The sequence below is a fragment of the Linepithema humile genome, chromosome 1, assembly GCF_040581485.1.
Source record: "Linepithema humile isolate Giens D197 chromosome 1, Lhum_UNIL_v1.0, whole genome shotgun sequence".
Taxonomy (NCBI): Eukaryota; Metazoa; Arthropoda; class Insecta; order Hymenoptera; family Formicidae; genus Linepithema; species Linepithema humile.
In genome coordinates, this window is record NC_090128.1 from 44,222,778 (window position 1) to 44,249,370 (window position 26,593).

Below are 26,593 nucleotides of genomic sequence, written 5' to 3' on the forward strand. Positions count from 1 at the left end.
AGAAAGTTAGAATGTTGAATTATTTAAATGTGAGCAGAAGCAGTGATATATGGATTCATGAAAAATTTCTACACGAATTTATCTTTCCCCTTTTCGATTCGCGAAAAACAATTACTACTTATACATATTTTGTGTTTATATACTTCAAAATAAAATAAAATAAAAAAGCAATAAAAAATTGATATATGAATACCTTGATTCAAGATAATAAAACCCATAATAAGATGTTTGCTATCGTGGTTCTAGCATACAAGATAGAAAAGATTTATGTGTCAAACAGAACAAAATTACATACGACCTGCACTGTATTTTTTTATTATATTATTTCATAAAACTAATATTATTAAAATATAATTACAAAATTAATAGATTATAAGAATCTGTTTTAGTATTTTTAGTTAAAGATAAAACCGTACAAGATCGTTACTAAAGTAATAAAATAAACCTACATCTAAAGTTTACGTCTCTGATAGCGCAATTAATGTCGGAATGAAGTCGGAGTAAAATCAAGGTAGTAAACGTGTTCAAATACGTCACATTTTCTTACTTGCCTCAGAGCCTCACCTCTGAGTCAGAGGTGAAAACTGTTATCATGCTTGATATTGCGATAAGGCATCGCACACCGCATGCCGACACTTTGCCATTGTTAAGAAGGAATTCTGTAGACGACGAGATGATATATATATAACGTGCTAGGGCGAGGAAGAAGAGAAAAAGAAAGAAAATATTAAACTTTTTTGTGTTAACACATTTCCCTGCGGACTATGCGGATGCAAGCGTTCTCTTTTGTTCTATAATGTTGACCTACTTTTTCGTTTTTTTTTTCCCTATGTAAATGCGTACAATTGCCTGATAGACACGCAAAAGTAGAAACGGAATACTCATCGGAAACGTAATACGTCAAGCGGGACACATTTTTCCGATATTCCATCTTTCATATCTTGTCGACACAATATATCGATTGAAAGAAATCAAGAGACCGAGCAAAGAGAGACAATCGATGTCGTACTGCATCAATCACTTTAACAAAACATACTCTACATTCATTTATTGCAAAATGATTTTAACGTATTTTAAACATATATGCACGTGAATTGTAACTAATTCTAGAATAAGCGTCCGGAATGTTTTTCATCGATATTTTCAGGCTTCTGTATTTCTGAAAGTATTTTTCGTGACACGAATTTGCTTTTAAATCTGAAAAACAGTAATTCTGAGATGCCATTCGGTGCGGCGTTTAATTTTTGTGTGTGGGAAAGAGAATTTAAATGAAAAAGATACATGCTTTGTAACTGTAATCATAAAAAGATACATTCTTTGTAGCAGTAACATGTCAAGCTCCACATTTTTTACGATCTGTATTTTTCATAACGTAAATTGCTATTTTCATAAAATTATCAAACTGTAAAAATTAAACTTTATAAAAAAACAATCACATAAAAATTAAAATCTTATAAAATATATTCGACAGAAAAAAAGAGCACTTACAAAATTACTATTCTTCCGCTCATCGAATTACTTTTTATAAATTTAGTTTTATCCATTTTCCAACAAGTTTACGTGTACGCTACTTTTATTGACGAATTTGAGCGTTAAAGATGGAGCAAAGTATATGAAAGAAAAGAGACGAAATCCCGAGAGAAAGAGTTGTTGTAAACACAAGATATAATTTATTATCAATGAACTTCACACATACAGATGGGCACAATTAGTGACATGTTCACAAAATCACGTACAATTATTAACAACACACGCACATAAACACGCTCTTTTTAAGAAAAAAATATTTACGCACGCTCGCGTGCGTACGTATGCGTATATACCTGCATACGCTTATACATACATAACATATAATATAATGTATAACAGGATTTACATCGGTATTTTTTTCGGTATACATGCCTACATACGTACATACGTACGCACGAATACAGGGTGAATTTTAAATAACACATTGCGTCTCGTTATCGAAACATTTAGATGCATTATTTAAAGTGGAACCCTGTATGTGTAATTATATCTGCGGACAAAGTGGAGAATTCTCACCTTATTTATTTATTTTTTTTTTTTTTTTCAAAATACATACCTTTCATTCGCGTGCCTCATTCTATGACTTTTCTTCGCAAAGGTTTTTACGCAGCAATAATACATTCGTTTATGTGACACGATAATAGTTGCAGTAAACATTAGGCAAACGACAACGAATGATGAGTTCTTAAGAAACATTATCTTTCGATATTATCGAAATGGAAAGACAACCATCGTTCTTACAGTTGTCCTTTCTCCCTATGATGACACTCACAACCTTCTGCATTCACTCTACAATCTTTTTCAGTTGTTATCAATATCACAATGGTTCAATATATTGACTATTACATAGTAATTTTCTTTAACTTCTAGAAACGCGTTATGAATGTATTATCGATTTTTTCACCTTGAATGTAATTCTCTTTTCTCCTCTCCCTACTTGGCGACACTAATATTTACGGCTGAGTGTATAATATATATTTTATGGTCGTTTTTAATCTCAATCTCGCAATCGTGTTGCGTTTCTACGACAGTGTTTTGGGCGCTTCCATTTTTTTTTCCGCTTTAAACAAAAATTTTCCATCAATACTATATATACAGATAAAATAAATAGAAGCGTAAGAAGTGTAGACCATAAAAATATAAGAATCCTTCCATTGAGACTATTTTCTTACAAAACTTTCTACTATTACTAACTTTTTTTCGATCGATTATCAATTGACGTACTGTACTTGATAGATTGATGAGTCCTACATTTATAAAATAACTTTATCGAATGATAACGTCTTCAAATACTTATCTCGTAACGTAAAGCATCTTCGTAAAAAATAAATATTGCGGATAATTCTCCAAACAATTACACATTTTGTAGCTGCCGTTATCGGCAAAGTAACAATCAGTAGCTTGACGTTCAGGCTTGGTTAAACCTTCATAAAATCTTATTTTCATCGTTATACACACTTATACACTTACGTTTACATACGTATTGAATTATACTCAAATTGCATTTTTATTATTACGTGTAAATATATATCGCGCTTTCAAATTTCCATTTTTGGTCTCGCTCGTGCGCGCGTAAATGGAGCCTTATCCGCCCACATCTGGACAAAACCTTACACATTCTCTGCCTTCGTGTGCGAGTACTCTCTCATGGACGGTGATATAAAACGACGTAGTTTTACGGATCATATGACACGCGAAATGTTTAAAGAACACTAAATCCTAAATATCTAAAATTTTAAACAAGCAATTTGCAGTGTAGTTTCGTTTTCTCGTAACTTTATCTGGCATACTAATTAAACGCTTTTACAATGACGATTTTTGCCGCAAAAATAACAAGTAAAATATTTTCGTAATGAAAGTGACTTTCCGTGCGTTGTTTCATAAAATATATAATGTTTCGCGTGCATACAATGGAATATAAAAGTTCGAGGGATTAGCAATTTTTTTTACTTCAGCTGTAATATTATGATACACCAGCAGATGCATACATTGCTATGCGATGCACTGTTTTTATACCTACAAGTGTATACATATTGTATAGTATATTTAATGTAAGTAGAGATGCACTTTTATATTTATATGTGACATACATAAAAGAAATATGAATAAGAGCGTAATTTTTCTTATTATTACCCAAAGATTTAAAAAATTTTATACAGAGCGTTTATCAATATACACTTTTTAAACAGTGTGCAATCAAATATAAATACCTCGCTGCTCAAAACAATTAAAGAATCACTATTTCGGTTAATATTGTAAATTAAAAAAACATAACATATTTATTAAAAGTCAAGTTTGAACGTAAGAAGAGTTTTTCTACGGCAGATACCTCCTGGAGAATTGAAGAAATAATGCTCCAATCGTTTCAAGCAGTGCATATCGAGTAAAGAAGATTATGATGGAAAGATAGTGCTGCATAGTAAAATCTCATTCAGTATTGATTATACGTGACATCAATTTATGGCACTTTCGCAGATTGCATGCTAATAGCTGCATGAAAGATTTGCAAAGCACTTGTAACATGACATCCGAAAACTAAGTAATCTAATATGTATATATAGTACAAGTTAAGTTATACGTTCAAAAGATAATCCGGAATTTTGCATGATTGCAGGATGCTTATGTACTATGATTTTGAACATAGTATAATCAATCGTATACGGCTTAATACAATGTATTTGTGCTAATATTATGGACATACCTAATGGCTTGTGTTTATTCATAAGAGAAAAATGTCTATAGCGTCATAATAATGCGTAGACAATTTAAAACTTTATGTAAAAATTGTACAAGTTCAAGTATATTGCAACGTAATGAGAAGACAGTTGACATGCAAAAATATGCGAATATGTTTGCGCGAATTAATCTCTTCGTAATTAACACATATAGATGGTATACGTGTTGATTTGTGTGTATAAGACATAAGAGAGATATGTAAAAGACTATAATGTTGTAATTTGTTATGAACATAGGGAATAAATTATATTAAAAGCCGTTACGACATACAACATTAACTTTTAGCTTATTGCGCACATGTGAAAGTGCTTCCTTATAAATTATATATCAGATTTCTTTTACATTTAAACACTAATGGAGGCCAGGACATTATTTTATTATATTAAAAGGTCTGATATAAAAGTGTGAAGATATAAAGCATGAATTTAAATAAATTTATATTTTTTATAATTCAAAATTGTTTGTCGCCCAAGTTATCATAATCGATGACGATAATGCAAATTATAAGTGTAAAATACACGTCTCTTCTATTACAAATTAAAAGTGACAGTGAAAAAGTATTAAATAATAAGTAGAATAATAATGCTGTATCTTTTAAATTATATGTAAAAAAAAATATATATATATATATTTCAAATTATGTTTCTATTAAAATTTAAACAATTGCATCAGTCTTTACACTGTCGAATATAAATCAATTTCTTCCAAGAAAAGGGTCGGGAGAGAGAATATATTATAATAGAAAAATATATATAGGTATAAAATATAGAAAATCATTAAATTAATACGAAAATGGTGGAAGTAATTCTAATTATCACTTAAGACTTCACTGAATTCTTAAAGGTATTTCTAACATAAAAAATTGATGATGATAAATAATTTTTAAATATTTATTATACTGATGCAATAACAGAATTTATCTATATTACAAGCATGCTTTTATATATTGTGATTTTACTATATAAATTTAAACAGTCTTATCAACATAATACAATAAATTTTTATACCAGACCTTTATGTATAGTAAAGTTAATAAATGGTAGCAAAGTCAATATATTTGCCTTACATTAAATATTTCATTTCTGATTCAGATTTATAATAATTTATTTGCATTAAGCACCAACAGCTAATGCAATTTATCAGTAAAACTGAAAATTTGTATTAATAATAAAAAAATAGTCTAATACTCATTAATACAATGCATGCCTATGATAGACATACTTTGTTATTTTTAATTGGTTTTCTATCATATTTAAAAATTTCGTTACCTAATAGTCGTATCTATATTAAATTCTTTATTGTGTTATTTAATTTGTTATTTTACCCAGTGTGAAAAATGAAATGATGTTTAATACTGTTCCATTCACATTACACAAATAATTAATGATCAGTTTTAATAAATATATTCCTAGCATAGAAAAACGAGCTCAAGTCATAAACGCGGACACATTTAATGTGCTCTTAGAAAATGTGATAAAGTTTATCATGAAGAGAATATTTCGTTTATAAGAGAAAAGAAAAACATATCGTAATGAAATCAACGCTTAAAGCTATAACAATTATTAGAAAAGTGAGCTCGATACACAGTGAGTCGATGTAGAAAAAACCATTATAGTCATTTTATGACAAGAATTCCTCTTACGTGAAGAAGTAAAAAACTCTATGTATTGTGTAATAAAAAACGCTCAATTCCTTTTTTTTGAGGGTAGAAAATTGATGTATATGGGTGGACACATGGTCTCGATTTGTCTCATGTAGAAAATGAACAGTCAATGTCTCCGACGCTCATTTTTGGCTACAATATCGCGTATTATGAATTTATTCTTAATTAAACAAATCTAATTTTATCTTTGCGGTACAGACATTAGAATTCTCGTTTTTTATTGGCACGCCCTCTATAAGATCTATCCTTCATAGGTCTTACATCCGCAAAATATAAAGAAAAAGATATTTCAATACTTTAATACAATATTTTAATGCTTATTAGTGCTGTGGTGTAATGATAAACAAAATGGAAGAGAAAAACTAGTTATAAATACCTATATATCGAAGGACAGAAGAATCATTTTCTTAAACTCAATGATGCGTCCAGGATGGATATTATCTCAGATGTAAAAAGTGTTGCACAATTATGACACAACATCATGGCTTTCAGTTCTTGCATAAGTGTGTACATATAACTATCTTCAAAACTTATAAAATCTTACACTTTTTCGAACGTCGTCGCTTTTTTTGATTTTTGTCCAATTCGTTCGGTGGTTGATTTTTGATAATACGTACAACCTTAAACAGATATTGCAAACTTGTATATTAAATAAACAATAAAAAGGAAATTGTAATAATTTAATCAACAATCCTTTTATTTTTGCTTCTTACCTCGTGAAATGCAGTATCTACATTTAACGGTGGATCTTTGGCAGAAGTTTCAAGATAAGGTATGCCCAAACGATGAGCTAATTCTCTCCCCTGTTCCTCGGTGACTTTTCTCAAATGCACCAAATCAACTTTATTGGCTACCAACAGCATAGGGTAAACATCTCTATCTTTCACTCGCAAAATTTGTGTATAAAAATTCACAATATTTTGATACGACTGTTTATCAGTCACGGAATATACCAAAAGAAATCCATCACCCTTGCGCATGTATTGTTCACGCATGGCACTAAATTCTTCTTGGCCAGCTGTATCCAACACTATAAAAACATAAACACACATGAGAAATTTATTATAGAAATTGTTTTTAACGTTTTATATATCACAATTTTTTAGTTATAGAATATTATTAGATTTTCAAAAGTTAACAAAAATACATAATTGAAATACTTTGACAATAATTTGTGGAAAAGTAGGAAATGAAATTTACCATCCAAGATACAGTACTGGTTATCCACTTTCGTGTGTTGAATATAACTATCTTCGATTGTTGGATCATAATCCGCAACAAATAGCTTTTGAAAGAATTGTATCGTAAGAGCACTCTTGCCGACCCCTCCATCTCCAACAACAACTAGCTTAAAGGTTACAAGATTGTCATTGTTGGGAGGACGTGTCATGCCTCTGGATCTTCCGCTCCTTCTTCGTCTACTACCGTTCCTACGTCTGCCTATCCTGCCAAATCTTCTAACGTATCTTTTTGGCAGTGCAAACGCTCGTAGGATATTAAGTTGCTTCGTCGATTTGGAAGATCCTGCAACAATCAACAATGAAAAAATCTATACAAGCGTTCAGTAATAAAAATGCGTAGATCATCCAATATCAAAAGAAATATATTTATCCACAATTGTTTACATAAAATTTGTGAATAAAATCGTGACAGAACGCATAATTGAGATAACGGGTGTGTCAATTGCGCGTGAAGTAATACGAAAGTAAATTTGTACGTCGATCTTTGTCGAGAGACGCTTACAGTTTTAACGTAATTCGTGCGCAATGGGTGGAATATAATTGTTTTACGCGAAAAATTCCTATCGTGAGAAATCTCTTACCTTACATGATCCGCCACTCCTGCTTCTTCTACTGGCAGCTGTCAGTTTGCAAGTATCGTGCGCAAATATATCCGCGCGTAATACGGAGAGTACTCTCTGCGCGTTTGCAATGATAAATATAATACATATACTTTCGTACTACATGTATATATACGCGACATACACGACGCGCTTCACTGCAAAGTACCGTTGATATGAAATATGCTATAGTATGCTACAACAGGTAGTACCAACTTTTACGACGCTTACCAAAATAACGATTCACGAATATTTTAATACATTTTATTGTATTTATTTAAAATATTAATATTAGATATACATTTTAATTGCAATATTTTTGTCTAACATTAAAAATAATAAAAAAGATTTATTTGTTAATAAATATTTGCTAAAATTAAAATTTTTAATAGCGTTTTCGATTATACAGGATTTGAACGACCCAGGGTTGGTTAATGACGTCATTGCAACCTCTCCACCAATGAAAGACTTGCATTTATAGTAAAATAGTGATTGATCAACCCTGGGTCGTTCAAATCCTGTATAATCGAAAACGCTATAAGTGGGCAATGTAGGTTTTGCTACTAATTTAGGGCACATCCATAAGAAGATGCATAAGGAAATAAACCAATCAATTTCCTTATGCACATGCTTATGCACTATACAAGTGTGGCTGGATATATCCTCAAAATATATATCCGCTCAATCGCTGTGATTGCCGAGGTGTGTAAAATGGTAAACTCTCATGTTTTTGGAGGTTACTTTTGTGAAAGAGAGTATCTTTTGAGTATTTGCTTATGTGATTGTGTGAGAGAAATTTGTATTTATTTGTATGTTTAAAATAATAATAATAATATAGGAGTATATCAAAATAGATGTATATATTAAAGTTTTAATTTATATAATGAATGATACAATTATATTTGTTTTGAATATTCCATCAAACCTATTGTTTATATAAACAAGATAGACGTTGGAAACACCGTAAGTTGAATATAATTAATAATGATTATTATTTATATTAATTTCTTATTGAATCAAATCAGTTTTTATATTAAATAATTATAAATACTACATGTGAACCAAGATACAGTTTTAAGGTTATGTTAGACTTATAACGGTTGCCGGTCATCACCGATATTACTGATGATATATTTATAAGAACAAATATATAAAGAAATCTTGGATTTTTAAATAATAAATTAATTAAAAATATAATCTGTGAAAAGTAATATCACTTTTTTTCTCCAATTTGAACATTTTTAGGATACTTTATTTTTAGGAATTGTTTCTAGGATAAACATTGGAAATTAAATTTACACAAGTATCAAAATGGATGCTGATCTATATGATGAGTTTGGAAATTATATTGGTCCTGATTTGGCATCAGAGAGTGAAGATGAAAATGAATATGGTAATGTTGGTGACGATGCCGAGGACAGAGATCGATCTGATGAAGAAATGGAAGAAGATAAGGATGAGTTACGAGAGCAAGGAGAACAAGGATCTTCTATGGCAGTTGTATTACATGAAGATAAACGATATTATCCGAGTGCATTAGAAGTATATGGACCTGAGGTAATAAAATCATATCAATAAATGAAAGCTATCTATATCAATTGATTTTTAATATAATCTATTTTCATAGCATACAATCACAATTATATGTTACATATAGTTAGATTAATATGTTAGTTTTATTAAATTTTTTACAACATATTAGTTCTTTGCCAATAAAAGCAGTATTATCATTTGCAGCTGTCATATCTTTTATATAAAATCTGCATGTTTCTTTTAGGTAGAAACACTTGTGCAAGAAGAAGATGCCCAACCATTAGATAAACCATTGATAGCACCTACCAGAAAACCAAAGTTTCAAATAAAGCAACAACAGCTTCCTGAAACAACATACAGCATTGAATTTTTAGCGGATATGATGGATGCGCCGCATCTAATTAGAAATGTGGTTTTGCTAGGTCATTTGCATCATGGCAAAACCACTTTGGTCGATTGTTTGGTACAACAAACGCATCCTTATTTACACAATGTAACCGATGAAAAACCTTTAAGGTACGAATGGAAATGTAGATAATATTAATTGCATAATTTTTATTCAGTAAAACGGAACATAATTTTTATTTATGCATTATCAGGTATACAGATACGTTGTTTACCGAGCAACAGAGAGGCGTTTCCACAAAAGCTACTCCCGTCACTCTTCTGTTACAAGACGTCAAATCTAAATCATATCTTTTGAACATATTTGATACACCAGGCCATGTGAATTTCTCCGACGAGGCTACAGCCGCAATACGCCTGTCAGACGGTGCGATATTAATTGTCGACGCGGCGGAGGGTGTAATGCTGAACACCGAACGTCTGCTGAAACATGCGCTCCAAGAAAAGCTCGCTTTAACAATCTGTATAAACAAGATAGATCGTTTAGTCTTGGAGTTGAAACTTCCGCCTACTGATGCCTACTACAAGCTGCGGCATATCATTGAGGAAATCAATGGATTGATAGCATTATACTCGGACACCGAGAATCCTACCTTTGTTTCACCGGCTGTCGGAAATGTCTGCTTCGCCAGTTCGGAGTACAATGTGTGCTTTACTCTAAAATCGTTTGCCGCACTCTATGCCAGGAACTATCCTGGTCTTAACGCCAATGAATTCGCCAAACGACTCTGGGGCGATATTCATTTCAATCCTAAGACGCGAAAGTTCACCAAAAAGCCGCCACATAATACGGCACAACGAAGTTTCATTGAATTCATCTTGGAGCCTTTATATAAGATATTCGCACAGGTTGTTGGCGATGTGGATACAACGTTACCCGATGGTAAATTTTGTCGCCTTTTCTATTAAGTATGGTTCTTCAAAGATAAACAATGATATATAGAAGATAATAATAACCGCACTTTTAGTTGCTTTGCTTATCATATCATTAAATGTCTTTTTTGCGTTTGTTCCAACTAGAAATTAATTTTTTTATTATAAGCGATAATTGTATAACTATGGTTTGCAGTTCTGGATGAGCTCGGTATACGATTAACCTCTGAAGAGATGAAGATGAATATACGACCACTATTGAGACTCGTTTGCACGCGATTTCTGGGAGATATGTGCGGATTAGTCGACATGTGTGTCACTCATGTACCTAGTCCACTAGCGCACGCTCCGGCTAAAGTACAGCACGTTTATACGGGTCCAATTGATTCGCCACTCGCGCAAGACATGGTCAACTGTGATCCGGACGTTAGTATATTAACTACAATTATTGCTATTTATCTTATGCAGTATCAGTAGTGTCAGAGTTTAGTAATAATATTATAACACATTTGTATGTGCGATAGAAAAGTAACTTCAACTTATTCCATCCAATTAGTTTTGTAGAATAAATTAATTGCAAACACACACACACCAGCTGTACTGAGATTTCGGTATTTTTTTTATATTGCAAGCTTTTTTATCTATTTTAACATTAGATTTTCATAAGAATCAGTCTTTGCAATAATTTTACACAAACAATCGACAACTCTATTAATAATAAAATATTTCTTTAGGGAAGATTGATGATTCACAGTACGAAGATGTATCCGACTGAAGATTGTACTCTATTCGTGGTACTTGGCAGAGTAATGTCCGGTACATTGGAAGCGGGACAGCGCGTTCGCGTGTTAGGCGAAGCGTATTCGCGCACGGACGAAGAAGATTCACGCGTTCTCACAGTGGGCAGATTGTGGATCAGTGAAGCGCGTTATTCCATCGAACTAAGTCGAGTACCTGCGGGCAATTGGGTCCTCATTGAGGGTATTGATCGCCCTATTGTAAAAACCAGCACCATCACGGATCCCAATAATTCGGAAGAGTTGCATATCTTTCGTCCGCTCAAATTCAACACGCAGAGTGTGATCAAAATCGCCGTTGAGCCAGTCAATCCGTCCGAGCTGCCGAAGATGTTGGACGGGTTGCGAAAGGTAAACAAAAGTTATCCTTTATTAGGAACACGGGTGGAAGAGAGCGGCGAGCACGTCGTGCTGGGAACTGGTGAACTTTATCTTGACTGCGCGATGCACGATCTTCGTCGCATGTATTCCGAAATTGACATAAAAGTGGCCGACCCAGTAGTCGCCTTCGCAGAAACTGTAGTGGAGACCAGCTCTCTCAAATGCTTCGCTGAAACACCTAATAAACGAAATAAACTGACAATGATAGCGGAGCCGCTGGAAAGGGGTCTTGCTGAAGATATAGAGGCGGAGCATGTGCGCATCACGTGGAACAAGTAAGTAATCGCATAATCTTGATTGACATTTCGCGAGGAAAAAACATCACAAAAATTCGTACATAATATAGAAAATCTACTGTTACTAATTTTTAATTATTTTACAGGAAGAGATTGGGAGAATTCTTCCAAACAAAGTATGATTGGGATTTATTGGCAGCTCGAAGCATATGGGCATTCGGGCCTGATTCTACAGGACCTAACATTCTAGTGGATGATACTTTACCTTCCGAAGTAGATAAAACACTGTTAAATAGTGCGCGTGATGCCATTATTCAGGGCTTTCAATGGGGAACACGCGAAGGACCGTTGTGCGAAGAGCCGATTCGGAATGTCAAATTCAAGATCCTTGACGCAGTCATCGCGCAGGAACCGCTACATCGAGGAGGTAATTTCATAAATTTCATAATAACACTATGATAATAGTTCATAAAGAATAGCTAATGTGGTATAAAAAGTATTAAAGACATATTTAGACAAATTGACAAAAGTTCACATTTATATCATATTCATGATATATATTCAAGATATCTTAACTTTGCAAAATACAAAATATATTTTATAAATTTCGGAAGAAAACTTTTGAAATTAGCTAAAAGAATTGTTTATACACGATATCAAAATGTTGGAAAAGCCAGAGGCCTTCCTATTGTCAATTACACGCAAATTGCATCAGAAAGGGACATTCTAGACGAAAAGTTGATGGGACAAAATATCGCAAATATTGAATTCTATATTCTCAGGTGGTCAAATTATTCCTACCGCTCGACGTGTCGCATATTCTGCTTTCCTTATGGCGACTCCGCGACTGATGGAGCCATACCTGTTTGTCGAGGTACAAGCGCCTGCAGATTGCGTATCCGCCGTTTACACGGTATTGGCGAAACGGCGAGGTCACGTGACGCAGGACGCTCCGGTTCCGGGTAGTCCGTTGTACACGATTAAAGCGTTTATACCAGCGATTGACAGTTTCGGCTTCGAGACAGATCTCCGAACGCATACTCAAGGACAAGCGTTCTGCCTGTCTGTGTTTCACCATTGGCAAATCGTGCCTGGAGATCCTCTAGACAAAAGCATCACCATCAGACCATTGGAACCGCAACCGGCCACTCACTTGGCCAGAGAGTTCATGCTGAAGACACGAAGACGCAAGGGTTTGTCCGAGGATGTGTCGATCAATAAATTCTTCGACGATCCCATGTTACTCGAATTGGCTCGGCAGGATGTGCTGCTAAATTATCCCCTTTAATAAGTATGTACTACATAAATGTGACATGTATAAGATATATGATTAAACATTAAATATTTTTACGAAGAGAGAAACGTGCATTCCGCATGATTTTAAATGCTAATTCCGCACTTTTTCCTATCAAAACATTCCTCTAATAAATTTAGAAAGATTATATAATTTTGTATTAAATAATAGTTTTCATAAAAAAATAAAATTTTTTAAGGTTAACTAGTGAAATGGAAAACTTGCAGATTGTTCTAAATGAGAAAAGTATATGTATTTTAAATTTGCTCTTAAAGATCAACATTTAAATCTGTTGTATAGTTTTGTCAATTTTTCATAGGCTAAAATTTTATATTTTTATATCGTTATTTAATTTTTCCACATCATTTTACTAATAAAATATAAATAATTTTATTAACTAACTTATAAGTGCGTTACAGTTTATCAATGTATAATATTTAATTTCTTTGTTTTTTCGTTTATTTTTCATGTACATTCAATAAAAAAATAAGAAATTTTTATATTATAACAATATATAAAATAAGTTCTGAAAGAAGTATATTAGATTCGATGATCGCGTTACATATTAATATAATTAACACTTCATATAGTAAACATAAAGAATTATAAATATACCGAAAAATGAAATAGTAATCGTCAATATGTATTGATCAAATAGTATTGCAATTAAAGAATATTATCTGCATTTTAATTCCAATAATATATTTTCAACTATTTCAAACTTACAAGTAAAAATAAGAACGTTACATACGCGAAGCATGCTTTAAATTAAATAATGATTCCTATTTCGTAATGAAATAATTTACGAATATGTAGATTTACAAAATGCATTATCAAGTTAAATCAATTAAAAACAGTAAAAGGTCAAATTTCTCTCTTCTTGTGTGTTTATTATCGAACCAATATTCGTGAAGTTACTTTTTACTTTGAAATTACCTTTTATATCGAAACTTATTTTTAAATTTAAGTAACGATACCTATTCTTTTATTTATTCAAATTTATTTTATAGATTAACAACGCAGTGCCTTTTCCTTGTTCTCTCATCCTTAAATCCGATCGCCAAGCGAAGAACGACACAGGTATTTTTTGAGACGCACTCATTTTTATTCGATTCTTTCTAAATTTCCCTTTTCCACTTATTGTTAAGGCGGGAGCACAGACTTTTGCATAAAGCATAACGCATAAGCATAAGGAAATTGATTGGGGTCCGTTTCCTTATGCATTTGCTTATGCTTATATATAGACCAATCAATTTCCTTATGCTTATGCGTTATGCTTTATGTAAAAGTCTGTGCTCCGGCCTTTAGTGTTGCCATAATTTGAGAATCATTACGTAAATCTCGATAATTATTGAAAATAAACCGTTGTGGAAACAAACACGCTAGCTCGAATAGTCGAGAAAGTTCTACCAACAACGGCTATTATGTGTATATGTGTTCGTCTGAAATTATTACATCAGTAACTTTCTCCACAGATATAGCATCACAGAAATTGTACTAAACGTAAGCAGATATAGCATCACAGAAGCGTACTAAACAAGAGAAAGAATATCAAAATTCCTACAAAAAAATATATACATATAACATCGCGATTATGCATTAAAAATTAAGATAATTCGGAAAAACGGGTTTTATTCACATCGAACAAATCCAGTTTTCAATAAACAATTGCATTAGAATTTCAGTTCAATTTTTATGTAATCCGACATGATATCTCCGAGTAATTAGACTGCTTTTTTTGAAAAAGTGCATACGCATAAGCCGACGGTCGCGAGTCGCTGCGCGATGCAGAATCGCGTTGCATCGCAGCGCTGCTCGCGCACACGGCGGGCGGAGCTGCAGCTGCGCGCCGTCGAATAAACGAGCCGGTGGTCGGAGCTTAACGCCATTTTAACAGCCGTGGACACACCCATCTTTCCATCCATAGGTCAGAACCGTGTCCGCCCGACAAACACGACGCGCGCGCACGACGACCAGTTTCGCCAGCAGCTCTTGTAACATGACGCTATCGCGGCCGATCGATCAGCAACTAACCCTGTGCATTTACTCTCCCTTCTTTTTCTCTCCACTCCATCTTCCTTCTATACGCAATCCGGCCGCACTGTTTTACGCACCCCTACGCGACGGTTCACTTTTCGGCTTCTACACCACACAATGTGGCTTCCTGTTAAATTGAAATGTAACAAGATAGATGTACCTACAGTTTATTCTCGACTCGATTATTCTCCTTATAATCTCGTACAATTGCGAAATCTTGATTATTGCAATATAAAAGATTTCCGAAATCGCATTCCGATCAGAATCAAATTTCTTCCATTTGTGGCGAGAACCTTTTGGTTATTTGAAATCTACCTGAGTGTCCATAATAAGATTACTGAAAAAAGCGAAACCATCCTAATTGGAAACCCTTTTGAATCAGAAAGGCTTTTTTAGCTTCTTTTAGCGGCAATAGGTTGATTCCGAAAGACTTCTCAGAAATTTATTTTTCGGTTGAAAATTATGGTTTGTGCTACAATAAATGTGTCTTTTATTACACAATTGTTTAAAAATGAGAGTAGACCCTGGTAGAAAGTGCCACGCTAGATCCTGATGTCTAGCTAGCTCCTATCTTGACTGTCATGTTGTATCCCTATTTAATATAATAAATTTAGTTTTGAAGTGGCGCGAATCAGCGTCAAGCTATTTCTAACGAGGTGCTAGAAATATACTATGTTAATAATGTCTAATTAGAAGTAGTCTGGCGCTAGTTTTTTCCAGACTACTTCTAGTCAGGGCTATTCAAGGCTGGGAAAAGATCATTTCTGACATGAAATATGACATTTCTGGCATAAAATATGACATTCGGAATTAGTTAGGCTAGGAATCGAGAGATTTATGTACTGCAGTCTGCAAATATATCTAAATAATCTAGACGTTTTAAAATGGATAAAAATTTGAAATTATTCTCTGCGAGATACAGAGCTTCCAAATATAGAAATACTTTAAAATTGAAAAGACACATTAAACAAATTAGTATTAATAGGCAAAACAAAAAATTGAGGAGCGGCGTGGAATCAAAAATAAAAGAGCATTGTGGCAATTCCAATGATTTAAGAAAAGAACCTGTATTTGACACCCAAGAATCTATTTCAGTTTCTGAAAATAAAATTAATAATCAAGACACTAATAGTGATGATTCTAGTGAGTGTAACAACGATGAGATATATGAAGAAAACGAAGATAATGATGTTAATGATCCTGAGACTCACGTAGAAACTGAACCCACTGATGCAGACAAAGAAAAAAAATTAAGAGCATGGGCTTTAGAATGTCAAGTTCCGCAATCAACTTTAGATAAGTTGTTAAATATTTTTCGGACTAGGTTAATGCCTTCATTGCCAAAATCCGCAAAAACCTTTTTGCAGACAAATACTGCAACATACAAAATAATTACAATGACAGATTCTGACGGCACTGAGGGACAATTTACTTACTTTGGTATTAAACAAGGCCTACAGTCTTGTGTAAATAACGATATACATAACAGCAATACTTTAAATTTAATTATTAATATCGATGGCATAAAACTATTTAAATCTAGTGCAAAAGTTGTATGACCTATACTCGTAAAAGTTTACTTTGAACCTGACGTTTATTCTCCATTTGTCACAGCATTATACTCAGGAAATCATAAACCGAAGGATGTAGAAGAATTTTTATGTCAATTTATTTTAGAAATTAACGATCTTAAGCATAGTGGCATAGATATTAACGGTAAACAATATGAAGTAAAAATCAAATGTTTTGTATGTGATACACCGGCTCGATCATTCTTGAAAGGTATAAAAGGACACAATGCTAAATATGGCTGTGAACGGTGTACAATTGAAGGAATAAAAATTAATAATACAATGACATATACATAACCAAAGATAATTGTGAAAAACGAACTGACGAAACTTTCAGAAATTTCAACGATATCGAACATCACACAATTGTTTCTCCGCTTGTATTAATACAGCCATCATTGAATATGATAGATCAATTTATTCTCGACTCAATGCATCTTTGTTTTTTAGGAGTCATGAAAAAAATATTGGATGCGTTGATGTCTAATGATTTAAATGTTAAATTAAGTCAAGAGCAGAGAAGCGAATTATGCAAGAAAATGGAAATTATAAAACACCAGCAGCCAATCGAGTTTGACCGAAAAATTAGACCTGTATCGTGCCATTTAAATTATAAAGTAACTGATTATAGATTTATTTTATTATTCGGCGGGCCAATTCTATTTAAAGATATTCTTGATAAAAATATGTACAAGCATTTTCTTCTTTTACATGTAGCATGTCGAATGTTATGTTCAAAAAATGCTTTAAACTATGTCGATTACGCCAGAGATCTGTTGCAAAAGTTCATTTTAATATCAAAAGAACTGTATGGTCCAGAATTTGTGGTAATGAACGTACACAGCCTTCAACATATACCAGACGACGTACAGAATATGCAATGTAACTTAAATTACATAACTGCGTTTCCGTTTGAAATTTTTTTAGGAAAAATAAAAAACACATTACGTTCACCACACAATGTTGCTCCTCAATTAGCTCGAAGAATGCACGAAAAAAAATTATGTCTTAATGAAAAACCGTCTCTCCCTTCAATAGAAATTCTACAACAGACTAATGGAGAAATAAAAAAATTAAAATATAAACAAATAACCATTACAACAAAATCACCCGACAATACTGTTATTTTAAACAATAAAAATATTTGTCGTATAAAAAAAATATATGTCACAGATGGTATTTTTAAAGCAAACGTCGACATTATGAAAGTAAAGGATTTCGTGTACACATATCCGTGTAATTCTGCAAATGTAGATATTTATGAATTAAATCCTAAACCAGCATTAACAGACAAATCAATTTTAATTAATACAATTTCAACAAAATTAATGATTTTAAAACCAAATAAAGAAAATACAAAAGTCTTTGCTTTGGAACTTTTGCATTAATATAAAAGCGAATATTTAAGTTTACAATTGGCTTAGTGTGATGTGGTGCGGTGATAAGTGCAGTGTGCAAAACATGAAAATATGGATTCAAATAGAAAGGTTTATAACAATGTAGTGTGGTTGGCAGTGATAGTCGTGTAGAAGCTTGCAATTTCCAAACTTTTGCACTCTAAGCCACTACACAAAGCAAATGCTTTGTGTATACCGCAGGCTAACGTCTGCAGAATTCGAACTGAAGAAAATAGTGTCTATCTAATGTCAAAATAGACGGTGTCAATATTCATGTGTGAATGTCGACAATGTTGTCATAGAAACGCTACCAAGGCTCGAGAAACAAAAAACGTTGCAGAAAACACGAGCACGAACAAGATGGCAGGACTACTGAACGAAAAGTATTTACAAGATTGAACATCGCTATTGATAAAAATCGAATTTTCACAGTAAGTGATATTGTAACATAGCCAGTGACATAATTTTTCTACAGGTTGCTGGGTATATTTAAATTTGTTTATCTTATATTTATAGATGTCTGACACTAGTGATAGTGACGACGAAAGTCGTCCATACGTGATCGTCCAATTCGTGACAAGAGGAAGAAAAGGGTCCATAAAACAACTGGACATTGTGCCAAGAAATTGGCTCGACTGGAACGCGAAGACAAAAAAAATAAAATGTAAATTTCTTCCGCCACCATACACTGAGAGAGATTCCGAACTGTTACATAACATTGTAAAGAATTTAGACACTGCACCAACATCATGGCCGGAGTACACCGTGGAAATTAAAGCACATGGAAGTATGAATTTATGTAATTTTACTATTAATTATATAAGAAGTTAATACTGTAAAATATTACCAAATTTTTATTATTGTTATTATTGTAATAAACTTATTACAGAAACGTATGCCGATGCTCTGCTTAGATTACAATTATTAAATGACAAGGAATTTGCTTTTACAAGTAATTCAAATGAAGATCAAAATGAAAAATCAAAGAAAGTAGAAAATTCAATTCGCAAAAAAAAACTTTTAAAAAATGAAAAACAGATAAACGAACTATTCAATTCTGTCACGACAGTGGAAGAATTTCTTCACGAGGATCGTCTTCCAAACGAATGTATTTGTAAAATGTGTATTTAAAGCATAATTAATAGGATGAGATGTATTAATAATCTATTTTTATATTCAATAATAATTTATAATTATTAATTATTTTTAACATTTTCAGCTTTTAAAATATTAAAAAAGACTGGCGAAAAATCATATGCAGAAAAAATTGGTTCTTCCAAATTATCTAGCTCATCTAAATGTACTTTGTGATTGTCTAAGTTTAATAATTAATGTATCTATTTAAATTTTTACCGCATATAATTACATTTTCTTATTTTTTTAGGCGAAAATTTATCAAAAAGACTTGAGAAAAAGAATAAATGCACGGACGAATCTGCAATATGTGATACCTTATTCGAAGGTAACTTTATTTGAATGCATATGTATCATATAATTCAATTATGTATGTTACTTTTTTATTATTGCCACTACATTTACATCAATTGCTCTACATAACTATATATTATTATATTTTTATACATTACAATCCACAACGCCTGCAACATAATTAAAAATTTTTTATAATTTTATACAACATAATTTAACATTCATTTTGGTATAAAAATCATTTGATGTTGATGAATATAGTAATTCTTCCTGCTCAGTCTATTTGTTTAAGAATAATATTTTAAAATTGATTATATTGCATAATTAGTTAAATAATATATTTAATTTTCTTTACTATACGTATTATTTTAATTGTTGTAATATACAGATGAGAAATCTAATGAAGTTTGTAAAAAATGCTAGTAATTCTCAAATTAATTCACTTGAACAAACATCATTTTTCTGTGTTTACATTCGTAATTAAATACTTTGCATCATTTATTATAATTTTACACATTATTATTTTTATAATTATTTTCCAGATGAGTGTATGTCACAGCAAACCAACGACAAAAATTACACTGCAATGAAAAATGATTCTTATGAAGAATCTAGTAAAGATAAACATGACAAAGGTAATTTATAAAATTTCTTATTTATATTCGTTTACATTCAGATTAGATTTGTTCACAACATTAAATGTTGATATTCTTAATTATCTTGAATTACAGAAGTAAATGGCAAATGAGAAATCGTATAATTATAAATAATAAAATACGTTTCAATGATTTCATAATGATGAAATGTTTCTTTATAGAATACATTATTTACGAATTCTTTAATTTTATGGTGTATTTTTTTCAGATGAAAAATTCTATGACTTGGACTTGTTTTCAAATAATTTAGGTATGGTATTTTTAGATAAACTTATACTATATATTTCTTGACTAATTTTTACTAGAAGTTTGTATATTTTTCAGATCAACAGTGCCAGGAGGAAAATGTCTTACTGTTTGAAAATGAAATACCCGTCATATCAACTATTCCGAATATTTTAACAAACCAGCTAAACGAGGGTTCCGCTGATGTTATACAACAGTTGAAATCTGCGATTGAAATAAATGATACAAGTTAGTTGAAATTATAAACGCAATCGAAATTTTCCACACACACACACACATATATATATATAATTTTTTATGTATATATGTTTCGAAATTTTTTAAAATAAATTTTTATTTACAAAAATAAATTTGCTACTTTCAAAAGTAGAAAATATCGCATTTGATATAAAAAAAATAAAAAGTGTTCTGATTAATCAAACGGCTGCTTGTAATTTAACACAAAATTAAAAATGGAAAATTTTTGTTCTGAATTTGTAAGTGCTTCTGGTATAAGTATAATAAATCTGGTATAAGTATAATTAAAATGTGTGTAGTATGTGTGCGTGTGTGTGTGTATGTAAAATATAATAACAGTTCTTTGATAGTGTTTTGCATAGTCTAACAATTTCTATGTTTATATTTTCAGTGTGCTTATTTACGTCAGTACATCGATGTAGATCAAACATTATCGAAAAACATTAGCAACAAATTAAAAATAATTATGTCAAGAGAGATTGCATTAAAATACACGGCAATTAAAGAGATAAACGGGAAAAAAGTTTTCAAAAGAACTCGTCTGTATCAGTATATTGAAGGTAAAATAACTATATTATTTAATTATTATCAGTAAGTAACTGAACTCATACCGTGTATGTGCATAATTTATTATTTCTATTTACAATTATTTCAGACATATATATCGGATTAAATATAAAGGGAGAATATATTAAAGAATCCCACATTTTGAAGACAATCAGCAATACTTTGTCGAATGCAAAAGACTGGGAGGGACACCGAAAGGATCGAATTAAAAACCAAACTCTAAACGCCTAATAACTGTCTTTTCAAGTTGTTAATTTTTTAAAATTATTCTTAAATTATTCCTTAATTGTATTTCTCATTTTATCATCCATATAGAATAAAAAGTTCACACAATAGTTGAAACAATTTTGTTCAATGTTTTAACATATTAATACTTTCATATAACTTCCATATTTAAATGTCCAGATTAACAGTGCTTAAAAAATTTATGTTAATATAATTTTGGATATAAAACATTGAGTTTCTATTGAATATCATTTTCTGTGAACATTTAGATCTTTTCCGAACATTGCAACGTCAAATTCTATACGGACATGTGTATGTAAAAATATTAAGAGAGAATTATCGAAAATTAAATATTTTATATTTTGTTATATATATTTTTAATGAAAAATATTAAATTTTATTTTTAACGTCTGGATGTCGATTATAAAAATAAGAACTGCGTGAGAACTAGCTATCGCCACATCATGGCTAGATAGTACAACATCAGAACTACCGTGCGCCACACCACGGCTAGATAGCACTACACTAGAGCTAGCTAACGCCTGACTAGTCGATTAAATCGGGTATTAAACTGGAAGAATGTGATGATTTTATGTCTGGCGCTAGTCTACATGCCATACTAGCTCCTTATCAGGCAGTGGGGCAAGTAAGTTAGCGCCAGCCTAGCACCATGGTGATTTTTCTACCAGGGAGAAGTTAACAATAATTATTCAATATAATACTCGATTTTCTATAGTTATCCGAAATGTGCATTATTCGCTATAGTTTATTCATCAACACAATTTTTTGTCTAATGTCAGTGAATGCGGTCACTAATTTAAATCGCATACGCGATGAACAATTATATCATTTATAATTAGCTATTTTAAATTCATATATTTTAAAAACTATTTTTTATAATAAAAAACCCGTAAAGATTTTTACTATTTTTTTCAAGAACTTTTTCTATATTATTTTAATTAATGATTTTGCGATTCTTTATATATCTATATATTTTACAAAATAAATTTGAGGAACATTAACATTACGAACGTATAACATTGCTAATGTAGAACGCTCTGTTGCAGATATATCAAGTGCCAGTTCTGTTAGAATTCGAATAATAACTGTATGGGCTTCTGTACTACATTTATCTGCACGCAACGTGGATGAGTTTCTATTAATTATCATACATTGCCAGTGTAGCTTTTATATAAGTGATCATTTCACATTTTTATGAACTACACCGTCCGCATATTTCTTTGGATGTTTTAGCAATGTGAGTATTATTTTTATTAAACCTTTGATATTATATTTTTGCAAGTTGTATTAATAATATTGAAGATGAGAATTAAATATCTTTATTGAATATTGAATTATTATGGAGCTCGTTTTGTTTTAACGAAACGCCAAGAATTAATGTCATGTGGATACCACCCTGGTAGAAAAATCACCATGGTGCTAGGCTGGCGCTAACTTACTTGCCCCACTGTCTGATAAGGAGCTAGTATGACATGCAGATTAGCGCCAGACACAAAATCATCACATTCTTCCAGTCTAATACCCGACTTAATCGACTAGTCAGGTGTTATCTAGCTCTATTGTAGTGCTATCTAGCCATGATGTGGCGATAGAGCTAGTTCTCACGCAGTTCTTATTTTACTATACTAGAAGTAGTCTGGAGTAAACTAGCGCCAGGCTACTTCTAGTCAGACATTATTAACATAATATATTTCTAGCGCCTCGCTAGAAATAGCTTGACGCTGATTCGCGCCACGTCAAAACTAAATTTATTATATTAAATGGGGATACAACATGACAGTCAAGATGGGAGCTAGCTAGACATCAGGATCTAGCATGGCACTTTCTACCAGGGCATATGCAATATGAATGAAAAATAACGGTATTGAAACTATATAATTCAAACATTCCTAATTGTATATGTACAAATAATACATTTCATTCAAAGTATCCCTGGTAGAAAAATCACCATGGTGCTAGGCTGGCGCTAACTTACTTGCCCCACTGCCTGATAAGGAGCTAATATGGCATGCAGACTAGCGCCAGACACAAATGGCCGGTTTATGCTTCGGTCTTAATCTTAATCTTAAGAGTTGATAACGTAGAATGCCATAAGGGCGTTTATACTTCCCTAGTCTTAATCTTATAGCGTTTTCGATTATACAGGATTTGAACGACCCAGGGTTGATCAATCACTATTTTACTATAAATGCAAGTCTTTCATTGGTGGAGAGGTTGCAATGACGTCATTAACCAACCCTGGGTCGTTCAAATCCTGTATAATCGAAAACGCTATTAGTCTTAATCTTAATCTTGGAAAGATCCCATCTTTTAACTTTAGTCCCTAATGTCCTAAGGCCGGGCCAATGAGATAAGTCTGACGTCCGACGCAGCACGAAACCGCGCGAAATAATGGTTTTCGATTTTTGTAAAATACGAAAATGAGTGATGCTGATTTAATTGAATGTGTCCAACAATTCGATGTTGTTTGGAATAAAAAAAATCCAAATTATAAAAATAAATTAGTGGTTAGGTTTTGTTACATTTGCACATGCGTAGTCCGAATTTCCAGGGAAGCATAAACGAGTCCTTAAGATTAAGTTAAGACTAAGACTAAGATTAAGATTAAGACCGAAGCATAAACCAGCCAAAAATCATCACATTCTTCCAGTCTAATACCCGACTTAATCGACTAGTGAGGCGTTAGCTAGCTCTAGTGTAGTGCTATCTAGCCGTGGTGTGGCGCACGCTAGTTCTGATGTTGTACTATCTAGCCATGATGTGGCGATAGCTAGTTCTCACGCAGTTCTTATTTTACTATACTAGAAGTAGTCTGGAGTAAACTAGCGCCAGGCTACTTCTAGACTTCAGACATTATTAACATAGTATATTTCTAGCGCCTCGCTAGAAATAGCTTGACGCTGATTCGCTCCACGTCAAAACTAAATTTATTATATTAAATGGGGATACAACATGACAGTCAAGATGGGAGCTAACTAGACATCAGGATCTAGCATGACACTTTCTACCAGGGATGTCCTCTTTCGGCATCGATGTAATGTTGACCGCGATCGAAGAATGTTTGAAGATTGGTGTTTCAGAAATTTTCACGGTTTGCATCGGAATGTGGATTAGTGAATATCATCCAATCTTTTTCCTTTACATTTCGAGTTTTAGAAAGAGAAACTAGCCACAGGGAGTCAAATCAGGTAAAAATATACGACGGGCAATTGATGACTGCTATTTAGGTCTGCTTTTTGTCCAAAAGACTGAAATACGACCGCAGTACTCTGTCGCTCAATGCGACAAAAATCAAGAACACATCTTTTGTTTGTTCAAATCAATGCGTGAAATGTTATTCCTGAAATATTGTCGAAGCTTTTTTTTAGACGACCAACCGTTCGTCGTTTTCCAGATCTTTTCCTCGCCTTTAAATTTTGCAAACCAATCAAAAACTCGTATACGAAATAGATAATCGCTGTAAAATTGTTTTAGTATTTCACAGGTTTGCGTAGCGATTTTACCGAGTTTAAAATAGAACTTGATATTGACTCGCTCCATTGTATTTTCGTGACGAAATGTACTAAGATATTGTCACTTCGACTGCTATAATTCCTATATCGATACTTATGAAACGCCGATACTTGTTAAAGCCAACACGAAGCCTCAAAATGATGTTAATTATCGATATAGCGCTTACACAAAACATTTTTAAAAATTAATCTCATTATTTTTCAAACATCGTGTATACAGTGAGCACTTGAGAAAGATTGATTGATAAATTGTATTTTAGATCGATTGAGTCTGTATTGATTATCTCTCTTTATAACTCACCTTTACAATCCGATGAATTAAAGCTAAATCTCATTAAACTTACAGCAGAAGTGCAAATGGTTTGTGATAGAAATTTGAGCCAACCTAGAAACAATCTGAAATTACATCGATGATTTTTTAAGATTATTGAAGAAAAGCATTATTGATTCTAGACGTGTCGAAGATATGTTAAAGTGATCGTGAGTATCAGAGATTGTGAGTGGATGTCGCGATCTAAAGAATCAATTTTTAATAGATCGTATAGATCAATTGATCGATCGATCAATAACGTACGGCGTAACATGCGATCCATACGTAGAATATAGGTGGTTTTGATTACGGTAAAAATCGGTTTTGATTACGATGGATAGGCAAGTAGGATAGAGAGGGGACATAATGACAGAGATGCGCGAATAAATGGGAGCAAGACGACGCTATAGAATCATCGAAAGAAACGCGTGTTCGCGGACGTCCGCCGACGCTCGGCGTCGTTCGTGCAACTCGTTGCAGCGAGGCGGGGTTTAGGCGGGGTCGATACGAGGCACCTTCTCTTTCCGTACAGCGTCGTTGTTTTCTTAATCGTACGAATATCAAAATACCGCGGCGACTATCGCCGACGATTCAGCGCAACCGCAGCTTTTCGCGCTCGCGCTCTTTCTTTTCATCTTTTCCTCTCTTTTTTTTTTCCTTCCTCATCGATAATAATCAATCGCAATGTTGCTCGCATGTACCGTTCGTGTTCTTGTAACCAGTTAGTTGGTCGGAAAAACAACGGTAACATTACGGAGCAAGGCACGGCGTAGCTCTCGCGCGAAAGTCGCGCGTAGGGATGCGTGGGGGTGTGAGGGGGCAGACGGGATGGGAAACTCGAGAGGGGAAACGGCGAGTGTGCGCGCGCGCTCTTCGGTTCGACTCGCACCGGTCGATCGACGTGGTAGATGACTGAAGGACGAGTACAGCGAACTGACTAACGGCGAGAAACGCCGCGCGGCGCGCGATCACCGACGGTGATCGTACAGTGAGGCGAGAACGCACGTCGACCGGCGGTATTCGACACGACGACTACAATTAGTGCGCGATACGTGCGCACACATACGCGGTCGTTGTGTCGTTAACATAACGGCCGAC

General features: G+C 33.0%; 3 protein-coding genes across 5 annotated transcripts; 2 read left to right on the forward strand and 1 right to left on the reverse strand.

Moving 5' to 3' along the window:
* Positions 1–1,647: 1,647 nt before the first annotated feature.
* On the reverse strand, positions 1,648–7,917 carry LOC105678189 (ras-related protein M-Ras-like). Its single transcript, XM_012377316.2, has 4 exons — positions 7,752–7,917; positions 7,130–7,453; positions 6,643–6,959; positions 1,648–6,549 (listed from the first exon to the last, which is right to left on the reverse strand). The coding sequence occupies exons 2-4, from the start codon at positions 7,317–7,319 to the stop codon at positions 6,460–6,462; spliced, it is 597 nt and encodes a 198-aa protein (XP_012232739.1). The 5' UTR covers positions 7,320–7,453; positions 7,752–7,917; the 3' UTR covers positions 1,648–6,459.
* A 537-nt stretch (positions 7,918–8,454) lies between these two features.
* LOC105678188 (116 kDa U5 small nuclear ribonucleoprotein component) lies at positions 8,455–16,390 on the forward strand. Of its 2 annotated transcripts, XR_001101673.2 has the most exons (10): positions 8,455–8,732; positions 9,044–9,326; positions 9,547–9,818; positions 9,902–10,590; positions 10,777–11,006; positions 11,315–12,033; positions 12,141–12,421; positions 12,777–13,285; positions 14,299–14,368; positions 14,764–16,390. XR_001101673.2 is itself a non-coding variant. In XM_012377315.2 (8 exons), the coding sequence occupies exons 2-8, from the start codon at positions 9,081–9,083 to the stop codon at positions 13,280–13,282; spliced, it is 2,943 nt and encodes a 980-aa protein (XP_012232738.1). In that variant the 5' UTR covers positions 8,455–8,732; positions 9,044–9,080; the 3' UTR covers positions 13,283–13,356. The 2 variants fall into 2 exon arrangements, 1 of the variants encoding a protein (XP_012232738.1); XM_012377315.2 differs by lacking the exons at positions 14,299–14,368; positions 14,764–16,390 and having other exon boundaries at positions 12,777–13,356.
* Positions 16,391–18,251: 1,861 nt separating this feature from the next.
* Positions 18,252–21,762, forward strand: LOC105678204 (RE1-silencing transcription factor A-like). 2 transcript variants are annotated; one of them, XM_067347187.1, is made up of 10 exons: positions 18,252–18,724; positions 18,810–19,080; positions 19,183–19,401; positions 19,513–19,593; positions 19,678–19,755; positions 20,264–20,356; positions 20,586–20,627; positions 20,702–20,851; positions 21,252–21,420; positions 21,516–21,762. In XM_067347187.1, exons 2-9 carry the CDS (start codon positions 18,810–18,812, stop codon positions 21,305–21,307), a joined length of 990 nt encoding a protein of 329 aa, XP_067203288.1. In that variant the 5' UTR covers positions 18,252–18,724; the 3' UTR covers positions 21,308–21,420; positions 21,516–21,762. The 2 variants fall into 2 exon arrangements, with proteins under 2 accessions (XP_067203288.1, XP_067203289.1); XM_067347188.1 differs by lacking the exon at positions 19,513–19,593.
* Positions 21,763–26,593: the final 4,831 nt, after the last annotated feature.